This window comes from Strongyloides ratti, assembly GCF_001040885.1.
Source record: "Strongyloides ratti genome assembly S_ratti_ED321, chromosome : 1".
Lineage (NCBI taxonomy): Eukaryota > Metazoa > Nematoda > Chromadorea > Rhabditida > Strongyloididae > Strongyloides > Strongyloides ratti.
In genome coordinates this window covers 4,562,889-4,584,972 of record NC_037307.1, presented here as the reverse complement: position 1 = coordinate 4,584,972, position 22,084 = coordinate 4,562,889, and the positions used below count along the sequence as shown (strand labels likewise).

At 20.2% G+C, this 22,084-nt stretch overlaps 5 protein-coding genes across 5 annotated transcripts; 3 read left to right on the top strand and 2 right to left on the bottom strand.

The window, feature by feature from the left end:
- Window positions 1-1,790: 1,790 nt before the first annotated feature.
- SRAE_1000147100 (Nuclear transcription factor Y subunit alpha) lies at window positions 1,791-2,597 on the top strand (the record flags this gene model as incomplete). The annotated part of the gene is made up of 1 exon (XM_024648431.1): window positions 1,791-2,597. The coding sequence occupies one exon, from the start codon at window positions 1,791-1,793 to the stop codon at window positions 2,595-2,597; it is 807 nt and encodes a 268-aa protein (XP_024502410.1).
- A 4,350-nt stretch (window positions 2,598-6,947) lies between these two features.
- SRAE_1000147000 (Protein expanded) lies at window positions 6,948-10,390 on the top strand (the record flags this gene model as incomplete). Its single annotated transcript, XM_024648430.1, has 4 exons — window positions 6,948-6,966; window positions 7,049-7,692; window positions 7,791-8,508; window positions 8,571-10,390. 4 exons carry the CDS (start codon window positions 6,948-6,950, stop codon window positions 10,388-10,390), a joined length of 3,201 nt encoding a protein of 1,066 aa, XP_024502409.1.
- Window positions 10,391-12,745: 2,355 nt separating this feature from the next.
- Window positions 12,746-16,237, top strand: SRAE_1000146900 (Mitochondrial carnitine/acylcarnitine carrier protein CACL; the record flags this gene model as incomplete). The annotated part of the gene is made up of 5 exons (XM_024648428.1): window positions 12,746-12,815; window positions 12,863-13,577; window positions 13,631-13,897; window positions 15,335-15,960; window positions 16,011-16,237. The coding sequence occupies 5 exons, from the start codon at window positions 12,746-12,748 to the stop codon at window positions 16,235-16,237; spliced, it is 1,905 nt and encodes a 634-aa protein (XP_024502408.1).
- Window positions 16,238-16,668: 431 nt separating this feature from the next.
- SRAE_1000146800 (Aminomethyltransferase, mitochondrial) lies at window positions 16,669-17,874 on the bottom strand (the record flags this gene model as incomplete). Its single annotated transcript, XM_024648427.1, has 1 exon — window positions 16,669-17,874. One exon carries the CDS (start codon window positions 17,872-17,874, stop codon window positions 16,669-16,671), a length of 1,206 nt encoding a protein of 401 aa, XP_024502407.1.
- Window positions 17,875-19,876: 2,002 nt separating this feature from the next.
- On the bottom strand, window positions 19,877-20,833 carry SRAE_1000146700 (Hypothetical protein; the record flags this gene model as incomplete). The annotated part of the gene is made up of 1 exon (XM_024648426.1): window positions 19,877-20,833. The coding sequence occupies one exon, from the start codon at window positions 20,831-20,833 to the stop codon at window positions 19,877-19,879; it is 957 nt and encodes a 318-aa protein (XP_024502406.1).
- Between the last annotated feature and the right edge of the window lie 1,251 nt (window positions 20,834-22,084).

Below are 22,084 nucleotides of genomic sequence, written 5' to 3'. Positions count from 1 at the left end.
TAATAAATTAAATTGTAGACAGTTTTTCAAATCAAATTTTGAATGATTGTATTAAATTTTACAGTTAGAATTCATTTTTGAATCTCTAATATGTTGTGCTCAAGAATTTGTTTTATCTTTTTGTGTAATTTGATTGTTAGTACTTTTATTTAAAAAAGTTATTAACTTATTTTTTTATCAGTTTTATTTTTAAAACTTTTATATCAAAAAGAAAATCTCAAGAATTATTTTTCTTATCAAAATGTTTATCATTATTATTGTAGTAAAAAACTTTATATTCAATTTTGTTTTTATGAATTGTTGTATGTGGTTTTCAAGATTTTTTCAAAAAAAAATTTTTTTTTTGTAATTTAAAGATAGTTAAATTTCTTTTTACTATTTTTTCATATGAATTACACAGATTGAACTAGATCATATGCCATTTTAGTGATTGTAATTATTATCATTTAAAAGTTTTTATCATTTTACATTTTTAACATTACTACATTAAAAATAAAAAACTTTTTTTCCTAAAAAAAATTTGACAGCAAAGATTTTTTTGCAAAATATCAATAAATTCTTAAATGTCTTTTCTAAAATTCCATGGTATTAAGCCTCCATATCCTCTACATTTCAAAAATATTAAAAACTTTTTTTTTCCAGCATATATTACATTCTTTAATATTTTTTCATTACAATGACATTTATTAATAATATTTTTTTTAATGACATTTAAAATTATTAAATAAAGATATTTTTTGAAATTTTTCAACAAAAAAAAACAACAAGTGTTTACTGTGAAGATTTATTTATGACACCACTTTCTGTCATCCTTTAAAAATACGCTTTTCTTCAAAAATAACAAAAAAAAATCTTAATTAAAAATGAACACATCAAAAGTAAAGAAAACATTTATTTTAAAAATTAGAAATTTTTTTTAAATATAATTACCTTAAATTTTAATAAATAATAATTCAAAGATTAATATTGAACTTGTGAAAATAATTTCTTATGCTTGGAATATACTAATTTGTATAACTTTATTTATTACAGCTTCATTTTTTTTCAAATTATTTCCTGTTTTTATTTAATTATTATCTTTTATTTACATATTTATATAATTTTTTATGTAATTATAGTTAATGAAACCTACATTAATTAAGTACTATCTTATTATATGAAGAAAAATAATAGAGAAAAAAAAATTTTTAATACAAAATATTTACTTTTTTAATAATATAAAGTAATTTTTTAAAGATTAACTCAAAAATTTGCCTATATATGAATGAATTGATAAAAATGGCATTTTATAAATAATAAAAGTAGTTTGTATATATATATATGTAACCGGAAACAAAAAAAAATTATTAACACGAATGTTGGGATAATGTTTATAATTCAGTGAAGTCATAAGGACTGCTTTTTCTTGCCAACCAGCCCACATGCAACAGCCTACACTATGTTAGCATATTATTGGCTAAATTTCTTGAAAATATTCTTCTTATTGGTGCATTATTTAACTTTTATTTTATATTCTAATTTATTAATAATTTTATTATAATTTAACTTTTATATAGAAAATATTTAATCTTTTAAAAAATGCTCTAAATTATAAACTTAAAAGAGTTTTAGTTTTCGTTTTTTTTTTTTTTGTCTATTTACACTTTTAAAATTTTGGAATAAACATTTATATATATATATAGGCATATATATATACACATAAATTTATCAAAGTTCCTATAAAAAATAATTTATAAAATTTTTATATTTTTCTAGATTCAATTTAAATAGATAATTTAAAATTGTGATTAATGGCTGTCCGTAATAATAATTCTGTGCCATGCACATCTCAATATATAAAAAATAACCAATCAAAATTATATAATAATAGAGTACAAAATGAAAATAATTTACAATACAATTATAACACTACCGGAAATGATAGTATTAATAAGGGAGATAAAAATAATACTACATATAGCAATAATGTTTCATCAATTGGACCATCACATATTGAAATAACAACAGAACAATTATTAAAATATGATATACAAGTATTTCATGCTCAGTCATCAGATGGTACAGGACAAAAACAAGCTATTCCATGTAAACGTGTTATTTTTGAGACTGGTCAAATAGGTTGGATGCCACTTTCAATGGATCAACTTATGGAAATAATTAATAATCCACCAAAAGAGATACCTGAACAAATTCAGGGTAATGTTAATACAAATATTGTATCAACACCAGCACCTGTTGTTGTACAAGTTGTAGCATCTCCAATTAATAATATATCTCAAACACAAATAATGGAAACTCAAAATATAGAAAATTGTGATTCTGATGATAAAACAATTTATGTTAATCCCAAACAATTTGAAAGAATTATGAAACGAAGGGAGGCGAGAATGAAATTACTACAGGAGGGTAGACTACCAAAAGAACGTCAAAAATATTTACATGAATCAAGACATAAACATGCTTTAAAAAGAGTCCGAGGGGAAGGTGGAAAATTTGACACTGGAAATGAAAGTTTTGCAGGTGATGAGGAAAGTTTAAGTCCAAATACTAAAAAATTATGTGAAGAGGAGGGTGAGGATGAAGAGGATGATTGTTAATATACATTGTATACATTTTCAAAACACCTATCAAATGATTCCTTCTATCAATTTATACTTTAAAATTATAAAAATTGATAAAAATTAACAATAGTATTATGTATATCAAAAATAATTTTGGTATTATTTCATTTCGTCCCCTTTCAAATTATAATTAGAAGAAGGGTATTTTATAACTGATAAAAACTTAATAAATAAAAATAATAATTAACTTTTTGGATATTGTTTTATATGCTAGATACTAATTTTTGCAAGTAAAATAAATATTTTAAATAAATGAAATTTTATATTTATTTTTTTTGTCAATATTTTTATGTAAATTATATAAAATAAAACAAATTAATATTGAAAAATAAAATAAAAAGTTCATTACAAATTAAATTTATCAATAGTTAAATAAATGATGATAATTAACATAAAATATCAAAAAAAAATTGATATTTAAACCGGAAGTGATTTAAAAAATGTTAATAAGTTTTTAATTACTTTTTAAGTATGAATATTTTTCTTTTATATAGATTCATCAAATGCATAGAAAACATGCAAAAGTAAAAGATTGTTTTTAATATTTATATAAAGATAATTTATCAGTGAATTAAATATTTCTGTCATAGAACAAAAAAATGTCCACTATTTAAGATGACGGCTATTTTTTTATTTAAATTTTTAATTGTCTGCATACCACAAGAAATTTCATAAGTTTTGAAGTTTAGAGATATAGATATATTTTTTTTTATAGATTTGTTTTGGATGATAAAAATCTTTTAAACAGTTTTTTTTATTAATGTATCATTGATGTATAAAACTTTCTTTTTATTTTTAACATTCTATACTAATAAAGTTTCTCATTATTTTTCATCAATTTTTTTTAATAAAAATTATCAAAAATATCTTGATATTTTATCTTTTTGTGAAGTGTTGATAATTAATAAAAGGCATTTAATAATCGATAAAAGGTATTTTAAGATAAATTTAAAGTAAAAGGAACTTTTTTAAAAAAATTTTTTAATTTTCTACTACTGATAAGAATCAAATTAGTGTTTTTTTTATAAAAGATAAAAAATAAAAGTAATAATGATAAGATATTTGATATGTGATTTAAAAGTGTAATTTTAATAAATATATATTCTGGTTAAAAAAAATTTTTACAACTATTACAGATGAAGAAAATATTTCAAAATTTGTTTTAATAGCATGAATTAATTTCTACAAATAATAGATGTACTAAATTTCAATGAAAGAAGCTATATTATAAAAAAATAGATACAATAAAAGTTTTAAAAAAAGAAGTTGAAGGACAATATAACCATGGATTGGAGCACCTATCTTTGGAGGATGTGCCTAATTACAACAAAAAAAAAAGATACCCTAATTTAAATAAATAAAGCATCAAAATTATTCATAAATTGTCTTGACATACCATAAAGTTAATGCTTATAATATAATTTGATAAAAGAAAAGAATTAAAGTATTTTCTAGTTAAAATTAATAATTCTAAGAAATTTTTTTAATATATTTTCTTGTATATATTGTGTTACACATTAAAAATACATTCCACAAATTCATGACATACCATTTATTTAAAATTATTTTGATTTTAAACTAAGGATGCACTGTCTTTTTGATTAATTTTCTATTTTCCTATGATATAATATAAAAATTTTAAAAAATTGATTTTTTTATATGATGTTTTATATATAAAATACCGACTTTTATTTATTTTATAAAATAAAAAGTTTGAAACAAATATAAATTAAACATTTTGTTAGGTTAGTTATTTTTAATAGTATTAATTGTATAAAGTTTTCTAAAGTTCATTTTATGTCCTTTTTAAGTAATGTATTAGATCAGAATAGATATCTTTTTCTTTAAGAAAATGTGATAACTAAAAGTAATGTCACATTGTCTTTTCTTTATAGTAAAATATATATATGCTGTCTATAGTAGTATGTGTTGGCAATTGTTTTAAAGAAATAAATTCATGAAGGTCGTCTTTAACCTTCTTTTCCAGGTCTTTTTTGTTACTGTTCCCTATAATATTATTTTGTTGAGAGTTACGAATAAGAATAAAAAGTTAATAATAAAATGAATTATATTCTTAAAATTATTTCCTTATTAATTAACTATAACTTTTTAATTAATAAAGTTTACCTATTTTATTTTTTTTTAATATATTACAATTTATTTTTTTTTATAATTATTTATCATATAAAAAAATATGACAATCAAAATATACTAAATATAATTTTTTTTTCTAGTAAAAAATTTTCAATTAGCTTATTATCCAATATTTAAGAAAAAAAAATATATATTTATATATATTGTTAGAATAAAATATTTCATGTAATGTTAATAGACTTGTTTTATTATCTTAAACATAACAGATACACCCTTTAATTTATATTAGATATGGTGAACAACCTTAACATAGAGATCTTATCCACCTGCATTTTTGCTTTTATCCTTTTAAGAACATATTCTATATTATATTTAAATATTAAATCATGACTAAGAATAAATTAAGGCAACTCTTAGTCATCTAAAAATTTTTTTTTTGATAACAATTAAAATTTCATAACTTTACAATTACACAAATTTCTTTAACATATTTTTCATGCTTTCTTGAAATTGAAAGATAATCAAAATGTTTGCAATTTTTTTTTATAATTTATACATCAATCAAATGCATTTTTATTGCTTTTTGATCATTTATTAAATTATAATATTCTCCTACAAAAATGATATAAATATAATTAAAAATTATCCCATCATTCCAACCCACATCTTTTTTTTTTACAAACAAAAGCAATCTAAACCTTCATATTAAACAACTGCAAAAAATTTTTTTTTATTTTTTTTTTTTTTGATTATTTTCTACTACTTCATATTTTGTTATTGTATTTTTTTTTTCTTATAAGACACATGATTACTGATAATCAATTCTTTAACTATTTATTATAACAATCAATTATGATTTCATATCTTTGATAACTTTTGATTAATTTTTTTACCATGCATTATTTAAAATTATATATATATATATATATATATATACATATAAATATATATATATATATATTGTGATCAATAAATACTTTCTTAATTGAGATATTTATTTCTAAACTTTGACTTAAGAAATAAAGATATTTTATTATTATATTTAAAATATTGTTTAATATTCTAAATCATGAAATTATAATATATAAAATTAAAATATTGATAAACTTGCTTTTATGTTCCCCATTGCGTCCTTCTTTTTTAACAATTGAAAGGAATAAAATTATTAAAATTAAATAGTTCGTCTTCGTAATTTTATCAATCTTATATTGCACATTTTAAATTACTTAATCCTTATATGAAATATCTTTCAATATTAATACAAGTATATATATTCATTATTATCATGATTTTTCCTATTATATATATATATATATATATAAATATAAATATCTTTATTTAAAAATAATTTGTCATTATTATTTTACTATTCATTAATTTATATATATATGTATATATATAAATTTATTTTTTTTTTTTTTTGATATGGACAAAAATAGTAGTATAGTTAAAGTATAAATAAATTATAAAAATTAGTAATCAAATTTTTTATTAGTTTTATTAGATTATTTGGTCACAACAAATAAGATTTTATTACTTGATTTTTATAGATAAAAAAAAAATAAAAATTATTAATATAAAAATATTTATCATGAACCTTGGCTCAAGAAAATATTTTATATTGATAAGATCAAAGAATTATACTTAAATATTATCTTTAATAAAAGATTATATTACAATACATTCTTATCATTCCAACATTTCAACATTTATTTTTATAACTTTTATTTTTTTTTTTAAATAATTTCTTTGATTTTCTTATCATTACAGGAACTTAATAGTGTTAAAGAAAATATAAATATTCATTTATATTATTATATTGATTTTTTTTTTATACTAATTCCTCAAATTAATATTTTGTCTTTATTTTTAAATCAGTTTAAAGATAGTGGAAAGAAAAAAAAAAAAAATTATTGCATGAATGAGAATAATTTAGTTTACAACCTGTACATACCACCTTATTGGCAATAATATATAAAAGAGAAAATTTGAAAAAGTTGATCGCTGATTTTTAAATTTAAAAGTGTATAAATATATAATTTAAGATATAGTTTCATTAATTTATTTCTCTTTTACCAATTTAATATTGCTCAAATAATAATATTACTTCCTCATTTATATATATATATAAAAATTTTTAACTAAATAGGATAGCTTTATTTAGCTACTTGACAAAATCAGATAAAATATTATTGAAGGTAAATATTTTAACATTATAACGATAAATATATTATGAGCAGTTTAATAAATGGTCAGTTTAATTTATACTAATACACTAGTTTAAAAACGATTGGTTAATGAAGTAAACCATGTAATATAATGTTATCTTTCAGATTCAATTGAACGACCTTCAATAAGTCAACAAACTAATAATATATATGATAGTTGTATGGCTATTATACCTATGAATGTTTCAAATAGTTGTGCTAGTTCTGGAATTTGTACAAATTCAATACAAGCATCAGAATATAATTCTAATGAAAAAATTAATTATATTGATAGATCAGGAAAAGGTTCATTAGTAACAACACCATCAGATGAAGATAAAAGAATTGTTTCAAATAAAACATCATTAGAGTCAGGAAGTAATCCTTCACCATCAAATACATCATTCTCTAAACAAAAACCTATTTCATTTTTTAAATTAAATAATTCAAAATTTAGTTTATCAAGTAATAAAGTACAAATATTACAAAATTCTAATACATCATTATCATTTGGACAAAAACTTATTAGTGTATATACATTAACAAAAGAAAATATTTTAATTGTTGTAGATCCAAAATGTATAGTTTGGGATGTATATTATAGTTGTTGTCAATATTTAAAAATAGATGATGATTCATTATTAGGATTATCAATTAGAACACCAAGTGAAGGAATGAGTAATGATGATAAACCACGTCATGAATATTATTTTTTAAATCCTGATCAAAAAATATCAAAATATATGCCAAAATCATCCAAATTTAGTATGGTATGTTTAGTATTAATTAATATTATAATTCTTTTACATTTAATTATACATTAAATTTTATATTTTAATCTTTTTTTTTTTTTTTTGTCTTATTTTAGCCATCAAAACGTGAAAAGCAAAGACCAGTTTTACTTCTTTATTTACGTATTAGAGTTTATATAGAACGAATAGATTTATTGACATGTGATGTTTCATTACAACATTATTATTTACAATTAAAAGAAAATTTTCTTGAACATTGGAATAGTCAGGCAATAGCTAATGAAGAAAGATGTTGGCAGATGGCTGTTTTATCAATGGAAGCTGATAAAATATCTTTAGATGATAGTACATTTCGTGTAGAAAAATATTTTCCATTATGGGTAATTAATTTTAGAGGTATTGATTTTATCAAAAAAAATATTGTTCAATTATTGGAAGAATATAAAAAAATGACATCAAAAGAATCTATGATTGCTTTTTGTCAGGAAGCCTCCAGATCACCATTTGCATTAAATTGCCATTTATATGGTGTTAGAAGACATAAAGCTGATGTACTTGATAATACTATGATTGGAATATGTGATAAAGGTATAGAAATATGGGATGTTAATTCAAATTCTGAACGTATACCATTAAGAATGATTAAATGGAATAAAATGGTAAAACTTTGTTTTGAAAAGAAAAAAATACTTATTTCTGTAAATGATGGTTATGAAGTTGTAATGTTTGCAAAAGATGAATTTAAAGCAAGATATTTATTAAGTTTTTGTAAAGAATTTCACCAACAAGTTATACATATAAATTTACAAATATCTAATTTAGGACGACACACGTGTAAGTAATTAATATATATATATTATTTAATTAAATTTATAATTTTAAAATTTTTTTTTTAGTTGTATCAAAGTCTACACCATATTACAATAATGATATTTTTGTATCTACTTCACGAGCATCATCTTCAATAACTAATCGTAGTTCAATTGCTGAATCAACACAAAGTACCTCTGGTGTTGGTTCAGATCAACAAGAAAATTCATCACCTGAAATACCTAAAAAAATTGAGTGTAAAAAGAAGACATCTCATGATGATATGTCAATTGAAAGTATCTCTTCATCTACAATGTCACATGAAATTGAAAAACCTATTATATCAAAAAGTAGTGAATCAAATACTGAAGCTTCAGGTACACTTGAAGCGACATCAAATTCATCATCTGATCTGACAACATTTTCACATTTTAAAGTGAATAAAAAGATTAAAGAGATGAATGAACTTAATCAAATGTTTACCAATATCAGTATTGAGAATAAATCACAGAATCAGGTAACACATGTAGAGGATAAAGTATTAAATCAAAATGTAATTCAAAATAATATAAATGGTATTGAAAAAATTGTTGAACAGGTTAAATTTAATAATGAGGTAAAAAATTTAAGAGAAACATTAGATTTAAATATGGAAATTGATAGAAAAATTAAAAGTCAAAAAAATAAAGATATAGAATTAAATGAGGAAATGTCAACTGGTTCACCTGACAATAGAGGAGTAATAAATTCTAATAATTTTGTTAAAATAAATCATTCAAATTTACATCCAACACAATTAACAAAAAATAGTGTAAAAAATCTTCAAGTTAGTCCTATTTTGGAGGGACGAAAACAGTTAATAAAATCAGGACTCTTAAATTCATCACCTAATCAAAAACAAAGACGTTACACAAGTAAATCTCCTTCAGGAGGTAATATTAATCGTGTTCAGTCAATGCCAACACATACCTGTCATTATGTAAAACATCATCCAAATCTTCAACATCAACCAAATTCGGCGGATAATGCTCCAAAAATTACATTTTATGATTTTTTCGATAATTCAATGCCACGACCAATACAAACATCGTTTGTTAAATCAAACATAGATAATACTCAATCATCATTGTCTTATGAATATGGACATCAAAGGGGAATTAATAATCAGATAAATGGAAAAATGTTATCAACAAATACACCACTTTTAAATGAAATAGGTATTAAATCTACACAATTTAAAGAATTTCCAATGATGCGAGCATTATTGCAAGAAAATAATGAATTTCCATTAAATTCTGCCTCCTCTAGTCCATCTGCTACATTACTATCAAATACCTCTTTTTATGAAGGTGAAATAGAAAATAATAGAAAAATAGAATTTACCCAAAATAGAATGCCATATAAATCAAATGTTGTAAGTTCACTAGCAACACAACATAACGAGTATCAGTATGAACAAATTGATTGTCTTTGTAATCACTGTCATTATCCAAGTCCAATTATTCATACAAATAAAGGAAATTGTTATGATATTAATAGAAAACAATGTATTACCCAACCATATCAACCATCAAATATACAAGAAACTGAAACATTTACTCATTTTAATCCATCAGATTTTGGTATAAATGATACAAATGTTGGTTCACCGGCATTACATTCTTCAAATTTTAGATCTATGTACAAATATCGCCCAAACCAAAATTATTCGGTTTTTTCTCTCTATAACAATGATTCAAATTTTCAATCACCAAGAACATCCTCCAAATATACAAAGACAATAATGAACACCTCTTCAAATGTACACCAACAAATTTTTACAAATTCCCAAAATGGTTCTTCATTGAATCAAGATGTTGTTGATTTACCACCACCTCCACCATACATTAACAAAATTAATGAATAACTATTTTAATTTTAAAAAATATTTTTCTTTATTTTTTTTTAATTGTATCATTAAAAGATCTCTTATTTGGATGATTTAATTTTCCATTAACAAATTTAAAAAATAATACATTTTATTAATGATTAAATTTATTCATTTTTCTTTTAATTATTATATTTGTAAAAAAAAAATTAATCCAACAAAATTATATATTATTATAATGATACTCTTTTTTTTTATAATATAAAGAGTAAAATATATCTGGTTTTAAGTATGAAACAAAAAAAAAATTTTATTTATAATTATTTGGAAGTAATAATTTTTAAGAATTTCTTATATTTAATATAAAAATTAAAAAGGATGTTAAAAAAAAATAGAAAAAGATAATTAAAATTTTGTAATTTTGATAGAAGAGTAACCTTTATTTACAATTAACATTGTAATGTATCATCATTTAAACGGCATTGTTAATCATAATAAAATTGAAGAAATATATTTATGATAAGATTGTGTTTTAATATTACTATAATAGTGAAGTTTTGATTGAATCTAATAAATGTTTTAAATACTTTGATAACAAATATATATATATATATATAAATATATCCTGGACAAAGAATTAAAATTCAAAGCTAAGTTACTATATTAGTATTATTTATATTATTCTTAAAATCTCGCAATCATGAATGCTTGATAGATAGTAAATATACTGATAAAATTTTGATTTGTGATCTTATCACTAATATTCAAGTTTTTTTTATATCTTTACAAAAGAACATATTAATAACAATTTAATCATCAAGTTATTCAACATACAAAGTATACCAAGTAATTACCGTAAGTTTTATTTTTAAATATTTAATTTAATAAACAAAAGTTTATGATATATTATTTTATTTAAATATAATGGAATATATATATATATTAATATGTATATTGTAATTAGTCTTTTGTTATTCGACAAAAAAAAAATTTATAGCAAATTTACGTTTAATCACATGAGATATTATTATTTAAAAAATTCGGTCTGAGAAGATTATATATCATCTAAAATATTAAGATTGCCTTCATTAACCATTCCTAATATATATAAAATTAACAAACTTTTCATATATTTATCATTTTATAAAAGTAAAAATTTTTTTTTTATATATTTTACATATATATATTTCTTTTAAGCTTGATAATATTATTATTATTTTATATATGATATTATATATATATATATATATATATATTGTTTTAATTAATAAATCATTGAATCATTTATATTTAATTTAAAGTAAATTATATTCCGGTTTTGATAATGTTTATCAACACAAAATTCTTTGGTAATTTTTTTCTTTTATAAAAAAAAGAAATTTTTTTCTATTATTTTAAGCTTTTAATCTATATCAGTAAATTTTTTTTTATCATTTTTATTATATATATATATTTATATATTTCAATATTATTAATATTTTAGTTTAATATATTTTAAATAAGACAAAAAATTTTTAAACCATTAATATCATAAAGTATTTGATAAATATTTTTATGTGAATTTAGGTATTAATTTGAGAATATTTATATTAATATGCTACAATTAATTTCAAATTTTTTAAAATGTAATTTTTTTTTTTTTGAAATATTTTATTAATTAATAAAAATTTATGTTATTCCTAAACTATCAATCAAAGGGAATATTTAAATTAAAAAATGAATCAATTACTTTATATAGAATATTAATATATAGCCTAACAAAGTTAGGTAGAAAAATGTTTGAATAATTAAAAATGATCTTAGCTCCTATGATCAATTTAATGTATTCTGGAAAATATAAGTTAAACAAAAATCACAGTATAAATGATTTATAATTTACCTATTTATAATATATATATATATATAACAAATGTAGGTGGATTGTGTTACACTTGATTATCATATTATATATTTAATGTATTTTTATTGACCATTATAGGGAAATTTTATTTTAATTAACAAATTTTTCCCTTATTTTTTTTAAGTAACCAATTGTTAAATTTTTATTTTAAATAATAAATTAAATTTTTTTTATGATTACCTATAACTTTATCCTGTTTTATGGGTATTTTAATAAAAAAAATTTAAAAAACAACTTATTAATTCTTGGATGCCATATTAATTTTATTACAATTATACGGCAATTTTTTTAATTTGTTACATTTATATTTTTAATTATATTTTATCTCTATTAATTAAAGGTATTTACTAATTCTTATAAATTTATTATAAATATATAATATATTGATATACTAATACAACTAAAATCAGAATATATTTTTTTTTAAAAAATTAAACCTATCAAGTACAAATATTTTATTTTCTATTATTTTATAAAAAAAATCAAAATTATAGATGGATTCCACAATTGAATCAAAAATTGATAAACCACTAATAATTGATTTTGTTGCTGGGAGTGCTGCAGGTAAGTTAAATGATAAAAATTTTTATCAATAAAAATTATTATTTTAGGAATTGGTATGTGCCTCTCTGGGCATCCATTAGATACCATTAAAGTTCATATTCAATCAGCATCAGCTAATGCTAAAGTAGGAATATTTTCCTGTACTAGGGATATAATTAAAACATTTGGACCAATGGGATTATATAGAGGTGTACTAAGTCCATTAAGTTCAACACCACTTATCAATGCTACAGTATTTGCTGGTGAATCATTTTGTTCACGTCTCATAAAAAATGATCTTAATCCTGTAATATCAACATTTATGAGTGGTTTTTGTGCTGGTGCTTTTCAGACAGTTGTTCTATGTCCAACAGATGTAGTAAAATTAAAAATGCAACTAACAAATACAAATTTAAATACTATTTCATTAACAAAACATATCATTGAAACATCAGGAATAAAAAGTTTATTTAGAGGATTTGGGATAACTCTTTGTCGTGATGCTCCAGCATATGGTGTATATTTTTCAAGTTTTGAATATTTTACAAGTAAATATCTTGATTTTAATGTTGATCCTAGTTGTGGATATAATTTACTTGTTAATTTTGTTTCTGGTGGTTTAGCAGGAATATTATGTTGGATTGTTACATATCCATTAGATATCGTTAAAACAAGGTTTCAAAATATTACAAATTACACAAGTTATGCTACAGTTACCAGAGAATTATACAGAGAAAGTGGTTTAAAAGGATTTTTTAGAGGAATGAATTCAACAATTATAAGGTATAATTTAATACTTTCTTATATTTTTTATTTAAAATTTTTATATATTTAAGAGCATTTATAACAAATGCTGTCACTTTCGTTATAATGACACAATGTCAATATTATCTTACTCAAATATATAATCAAGAAAAACAAAATGGAATTCCAAATATAGAACAAATTTTATACACATCATTACCAGGTGATTATATTCAAAATAAAAAATGTTGTTGTTCATCACCAAGAAGATGTTTACAATGTTTTCATATGGATTTATTTCATCTTCCTGAAGCAGGAACAACATTTTTAGAACCAATGTTACATACTCATGGTAGATTGTAAGTTATTTTGAAAAAAAAATGAAAAAAAAAACTATATTATCCATAGCATGTAAGGCTTGGTATTAACGTAGGTCAGACTATGAAATATGTTTCAGAGAAAAAGCATTTAAAGTCAAAAAAAAAAGGAATTTGTTTTTTTTAATTAAAAGTCAATGGCTTACAAAAAGGAACCGGTTATCGGATGTCAATATAAGTTCAACATTAACAACCAATCACATTTAATTAAATTAAGCTAATGAAAAATTAATTTATAATGAGAAATAATAAATTATTTCTTCGCACTATATTTTTGTTAATAATCTTTCTAAATTTATAATAAATTGTCAAATTAATTTAAAACATATCATTAACTATAATTGATTTTTCAATAGATCAAAAATGCTTATTATAATTTTTGTAGTAAAAATAAATATAAAAAAAAATTTTTTTTTTATCAATCTTAAAAAAAAAAAAAAAAGAATTTATTTATCAAGGTCTTAAAAATATAGTACAATTTTTTAAAATAATATATTATTCTTTTTTTTTTCACAAATAAAAGTTTATAAAAATAGATGTAGAACTTGATATAAAAAGGAAATGATATATTTTTCTTTAAATTAAGTGTTCTTCTATTTAAAATTGTTTTAGTTTAAAAGTGCACTGTTGGTAGAAGTATATAATTTCAAAATTGTTAGACATCAATAAAATAATGAGAAGATGCAATATTCACATTTAGATAGAAAAAAAACGAAGATCAGAAGTTTATTATATATCAGCGGACGTCTATTCAGTTAGAATACATAATAGATTTAAAGAAATTTAATTTTTCCCTCGAAAAAGTTACCCTTAAGCAATGTCGCAATGATAATATTATGGGAAAATGATGATTAGACATAAAATAATTTGATACACAGGAGAACTTACAGTGATAACAAAATTGATTTACTTGTATTTTATTTTGAATTGGTAGAATAATTTAATGTTAATTGAAATTATATATGATATCATAATTCATTGTTAATTAATAAATTTCACAATTTTTTTTTATTATATCTTCAAGTGGTATTTTTAAATAATTAACATTTATTTATGCAACTTATTTATTTCCCGTTTTTGTTAATTGATATCTTAAAGTTAAATATATATATATCATTTTTTCTTGCTAACATAACTAAAAAAAAACAGTAATCTAATAGGAAGTTGTAAAAGTCTTTGTACCGAAAAGTGTTAGAAGATATAATATTTATATTGAATTATAATTACTTAATGCTTATTACGGTTCATTTTTAAAAGCGTCAATTTATAACATGCCTTCAAGTATAAGATTTTGTTTATGATATCCTAACAATCTAATAATGTAATAATATATAAGAGTCGAACTTATAATATTAATATTATTCTTTTGTAATAATTTTATTTTTATAAAATTTCTTATTTTTTTTTATATATTTTTAGATTAACCATGAATCAAAATTATAATATCCCTTTTGATATGAGATTACTTATGTTGTCATTTCAACAAAATAATCAAAATTTCAATCCATTTTCAAATATTTTTCCAAATGTTATGCCACAGTTAGCTCAACAGGTTCAATCTTATGAATTTCTTCAAAATTGGCTTCAAGCTTGTAATAATATTAACTATGGAAATCAAAATAAAGATTTACCACCATTGACTACTCCAAGTACAATAAATCAATCATTTCCTTTACCAGGACAAAGTTCTATGGAAAATTTACCACAGGCATATCAAAAATTTCTTACATATGATAAAATTGAAATTAACTTTCCCCGTACAAGTACTACTCCATTAATGAAAAAAAATGAGGGAGTATTTCATGATGCCCGAAAACAAAATTATCAAACACCTGATAGTGGTATTGATAGCCCAGCATCAAATCAAAATCTTCCTGAAAGCCCAAAAAATGATACATCTGATGTTTCAGTATCTACATCTGTATTAACGGATGACCCCAGTACCAATGAACCAACGACACCAACAAAAGGATGTAATGGTAAAAAGAAAAATTATTGTTATGTTTGTGAGAAATTCATAGTAAATAGAAATGGAAGAAATCAAGGTAATATATTTTTTTTTCTAATATATATAATATCTATTATTATTATTTAGGACCACGCAGACATGTTTTACAGATTCATTTAAAGAAACCACTATATCTTTGTAGAATTTGTAATTACTCTTCTACATATGATAAATACCACGTTACATCACATATTAAAAGAATTCATGATATTGATAATACAGATGATTACATTATTAATAACAAATATGAACAAGAACCTGAAGTTTGTGTGTGGTATAAAAAATGTTTTGAGGATAAATTGGAACCTCAATAAATAAATTTTCAAATATGTAGAAATATATTATTTTCATATCTATTTAAAAATTAATAAAAAAAAAATATTAAATATTAAGAATTTTTCACCATAAATTATTTGTATCTTTATTTTACTATCATTAAAAAAATATCTAAGTGTTTTGTATTATTCAGAAATCGCTAACTTTAAAGTTGTGAAAGAATAGGACAAAAAAAATTTTTTTTAACTTAGAAAATTATTTTTTTTTATAAAATTATTATTTAATTAATTTTGTAAAATTTAATTATTTATTAAACATTTTTTTAATAAAAAATTATGTTTTTGTATGTAAATTTTTGAATGTTAACACAAAAAGGTTTTGTCAATAAATATTTTAAAAAGAAATTATAAAAAGTATATTATTCTAGATAAAACTTTTATTTTCAGTTAATGCTTCTACAAATATATATCTAATTTTTTTTAGGTACATAATAATTTGTTTTGACAAATGGCATTTTTGAAACAGTAATATTTACTTGTTTTTTTCCAAAATCTGCTAAAACAGTTTTTCCAATTTTTGCATCTTGAAAATCAATGTAACCCATAGAAATATTTTTTCCAACAATTGGTGAAGGAGCACCTGATGTGATAAAACCAATACATGCCTTATCAAGAGGATCAATAATAGGGATATGTGATCTGGGAGCACGACCTGGTTCTGCAATAAAACCAACACGTTTTTTTGGACATTTTTTTTCTTCTAATTGTTTTACAATTTTTTCAGCTCCAGGAAAACCTAATGTTTGCCTTCTACGTTTAGCAACAACAAATGATATGCTACCTTCCATTGGTGTAGTTGTATCATTGATATCATTACCATATAAACAAAGACCTGCTTCAAGTCTTAAAATATCTCTGGCACCTAGACCTGCAAGACGAACATCAATTTTTTTTTCATTACTTAACATTCTTTCAACTAATAATGATGCATTATTTGGATCAACAGAAATTTCTACACCATCTTCACCTGTATAACCACAACGTGTAACCCGACAATCAGGAATACCAAAAACTGTACCAATTGTTGTATTCATAAAATATAATTCATCTATATTAATATCAGTTTCATCTTTTAAAAGAGAACTTGTTTGAGGACCTTGAACAGCTATAAGACCTCTATTTTCTAAAACTTCTATTTCTACATCTTTTCCATTTTTTTTCCATTTTTCAGCATTTGTTAATAAGTATGGTAAATCTTTATCTATACATCCAGCATTTGTAACCATATATAAATATCCATTACTAGTTTTATTAACAATTAAATCATCTTCAATTCCACCTTTATCATTAGTAAATACACTTAATGCACCACTATTTTCTTTTAACCCTTCAACATCAGAAGTTGTTAAACTTTCAATAAAAGGTATACAATCTTTTCCTTTAATATGTGTTTGTAACATATGAGATACATCAAATATTGATACATTATTTCGGGTATGTTTAATAGAATCAATTACAGAATGTTTATCATATTCAACAGGCATCTCATATCCTGCAAATTGTACCATTTTTCCATTATATTTTTTATGTAATTCATTAAGACATGTTTTTTTGCCTTTTTGTTGTGATGAATATCTTCTTATAAATGGAAATGAAAAATTAATAATACGATTCATGATCTAAAAATAAATTAATAATAATAAATATTTTTCTTTTTTATTTGTTATCTATATTATAATTTTTTTAGTATTAAAATATAATTATAAATGAAAACTATTAAATATATAATGTTTTAATTATAAAATAGCTTTAAAATTATAAAGAGTATACATTTTAAAGCGTACAATTTTTATTATATAAATATGGAGAAGGTTATAGTGATAACGAATAATATATCACTAAATGACAGGTACCAAATTATAAGTATATAATTATAATAATTTAAGATTAGATGTTATGTAGGAATGAAAATTTTTATTTAATTTTATTTAAATAATATTTTTATTTGGGAGAATGCACTTTTTTCAATACAAGAGATTTTGTGATTTTTTATCACTTTATACTATAAAATTATTTGTAGTTTAGTGTATCTTTTATGTTTAATTTTTTTTACAAAATAATCATTTAAATATTAATTAAAAATTATAATCTATTTAAAATAATTTTTTATACTAATATTTGAAAGTTTTTTTATATGTAAATGTAATAATTATTTGATCTTCAGTATTTAAAAAAAAATTATATTGTTTTTTTTATCATTCATTATAATTTATTTAAAAAAAATCAAAATTTTTATTATTAAATTTGTGTGAAATTTATAATACTTTGATTTTTAATATTTGAAAAAACAATTTTTTATTTATTTGAAAACAAAAAACTTTATGAAAAGTGTAAATATTTTTGAGTTAATTAAAATAACGTATTTGCGTAGAAAATACTTATGATATTTATTAAAATAATAAAAAAAAAAACACGGAAAATATCATTTTATTTCGTATAATATAATTTTTGATTCTTATATATCATGTTATACTTTTTTTTTTTAATTGGTCTTTAATATTTAAAATACAACATGTTAATTAAGTCAAAAAGAGATGATTTTAAATTAACGGTACTTTTAAGTTGTAATTATTTTCTTTCATTAATAATTTTGTGTTCTAACTATGAATATAACATTTATTTTTTACATCTTGATTGTAATTATTTTTGGTTACTTATAAATTTTATTAAATAAAAATTTTTCAATGGTGTAAAAGTCAACTGTTTGATATTCATATTAAATGACATGGTTATTTAATTTATTTTAATAAGTATAAAATACTATAATATGATATAATAAAACTTTTATGAATAATGTAAATTTATAAATTATATAGTAAAAAAAATATTGTATTTAAGTTGTAAATTTAAGGTATACTATGAATATAATAATAAAAAACTTGTGAGAAAATTCACAAGACACAAAAAAAATATAAAAAGCAACATAACTACTTTAATGTTATGTGGTATTTTACATATTTTTTTTTTATTATAACTTAAACTTTTTTTTTCAAATTACTTTTATTTTTATTTAAAAGTTAATTGGTTTTATAATAACATAGATTATAACAAATTCTTAACAACTTATTATAAAGAAAAGTATATATCTGAATTTTAGTATATTTGTGAAACATTTTAATTGTATATGATATCATACTTCAATTATTTTTTAAAAAAATTTTTAACAATTTATTTGAAGCTTAAAATTTTTAATATTATTTCTTAAAATATATTTTATGAATGTAAAATTCATTTATAATATATAGATAATTTTCATATTTAATTAAAAAAATTTTTTATCAAATGAAAGCATCATTAAATTTGTTAATTTTTCACAGTACTACTGTCTGTTGTTATAATCTCTTACTATTATATTTATCTTTTTTTTTTTAAATTATTCTGTTAAAAAAGATTTATCTTTGTTTTATCAACTTAACATTTACAATAATTTATAAAATAAAAAAAAAAAACTACATAAATATGTAGAAAAATAATTTTTAAATAATTTCAAAAAATTTAAAATAGTTAAAAATATTCTTAAATTTTACTTAATCAATAGTATCAAATAATTAGGAATGACTTTTTTTTATTCATAAAAAAAAATACTTCTATAGAAATTTTATAATATAATTATATTTGTTAATTTATACGTTTACTTCTAAAAGTACTTTTAAGTTTAGCAGGAGTAGTTGCAGTTATTAATTGAGAAACATTCATAATCTGATTTTCTTTACAACATAAAAATGATATCAATTGTGATTTAAAAGATGGTAAAAAAGCAATCATTAATAATGGTGTCATACCACCCAGTAATAATACCATGGCCTCAGAAAAATTCCAATATATTCTCTTAATTGTAAACCCAAATGAAAATAATGTGTAACATATAAAATTTGGTGTTCCACCAATTAAAGGTAATGTTGAATTGATTATCAATGAATATGTTAAATATTTCATATGATTATCGGTTCCTGTAATTTTTTGAGTCATTTTAATATGTTTTCTTACTTTTGCAAGAATAAGATAACTTAATAATAATGATATACATGGGCATAATATTTGTGTAGTAAAATATAAAAATGATATAAATGGTGAAGTGTATGCTATATTATATGAAAATATATCATTAACTTGAACAGAATTTGATATAACAACTGAATCTAAAAATGAATAAATTGTAGGACACATAGATATAAAAAATAATAAAATATAATAAATAAAATTATAGGTTAATTTTGTGATTAAAATATTAAACCTCCAAACAGAGACAACAAATGGTACAGCAAATATAAGATTTTGTCCAAGAAATCTTATCTGACATATGGTATTTGACAATTTTAAAGGTATTCTTGTTTCAGTAATATAACTAAACCACCATAAATATGCACATAATGTATATAAAAAAAGTGACATAATTGATGTTATAGTTGCTGTAACAATAACACGAAATGTATCAGTTCTTATTTTTGATCTTGTACTTGTAAAAATTAAAATTAATATATTTGGTATATAAAAAAATGTACTAATGGATATATAGATTGTTGCTGATACTATCCAATTTTCTTCAGCATAAACAAATATTTCAAAACTTGTCATTGAAAACTAAAATTTTAAAAAAATAAATATTTTATTAATTTAATATTTGTCTTATAAATAATCCTGAAAAAAAATAATATCACTAATGCTTTTTTGTTCCTAGAAAAATATAACTTGTACTATATTATGGATGAGAAAATAACAAGTGATATGATTTTTAATTTTTATATTGTACATTTTTTTTTAAATAAATAATATATTTAATTTATAAATCTAACTTTGGTTAATTTTATTAAATAATATCAATAAAGTATATATTTGTAAAAAAAAAATTTTTTTAAACTTATCCAAAAGATATCATAATTAATAAATTAATTTTATAAACTAAAAAAATTACATAATGTTTCAGAATCATTTTATCTAATAATATTAGATTATTAATATAATTAAAAAATTTTTTTAAATAAAATATGTTTATAAATTTAGTTTATACTCCTACATAATGAAAAATAATGAATTATAAAATTCATTTTATAATTAAATTTAATATGTTATAAATTTTTTTTTTTAATCTTATCCTAAATTATCATAAAATAGTCTATAAATAAATATAATGTTAATCTTTAAGTTTCTAAAATTAGGTAAAAAAAAAAATAAAAAGAAGTTTTCTAAAAAGCTATATATTTCATTTAACATTTTACAAAAAAAATATGTACTTGGTAAATTTAAATATTAAAATAGGTAACACCAAAAAGAATAAAATTCATTTGAGTTATTAAAATTTTATATTTCATAATATTTAAGATAAAATGTGGTAAACAACATTTAAAATAAAATGTATTTCCTTGTACTAAAAATACAATCCTTTATGAAAACATTAAATTTATAGTATAATAATTAACTTTAAGTAAATAGATTTATGATAAATTTTTATTATTCCCCAACATTTTTGTGTCATAAATTTTAATTAAATTTTTAAATACTTTTTGTTAATATATTTTTTAATATGTTATATTAAAGAGATAAAAATATATCAAAATAAAAAAAAATATTTAAAATAATAATATAAATACACTCGATTATATAAAAGAAAAATTAATAAGTTAAATAATTTTTTTTTGATAATCACTAAATATTGTTTGATATATTTATTGTAAATAATATTACTTTAAAAATTTATTTTAAATTAAAAATATTTGAATAATTTTTATTTAAAACTAACAATTTATTTAGGTGATAAATCTTTTAATTACAAATTATTGATAAAAGAACAAAAGTTATTATTGCTATAAGAAGATAATTATATATTTT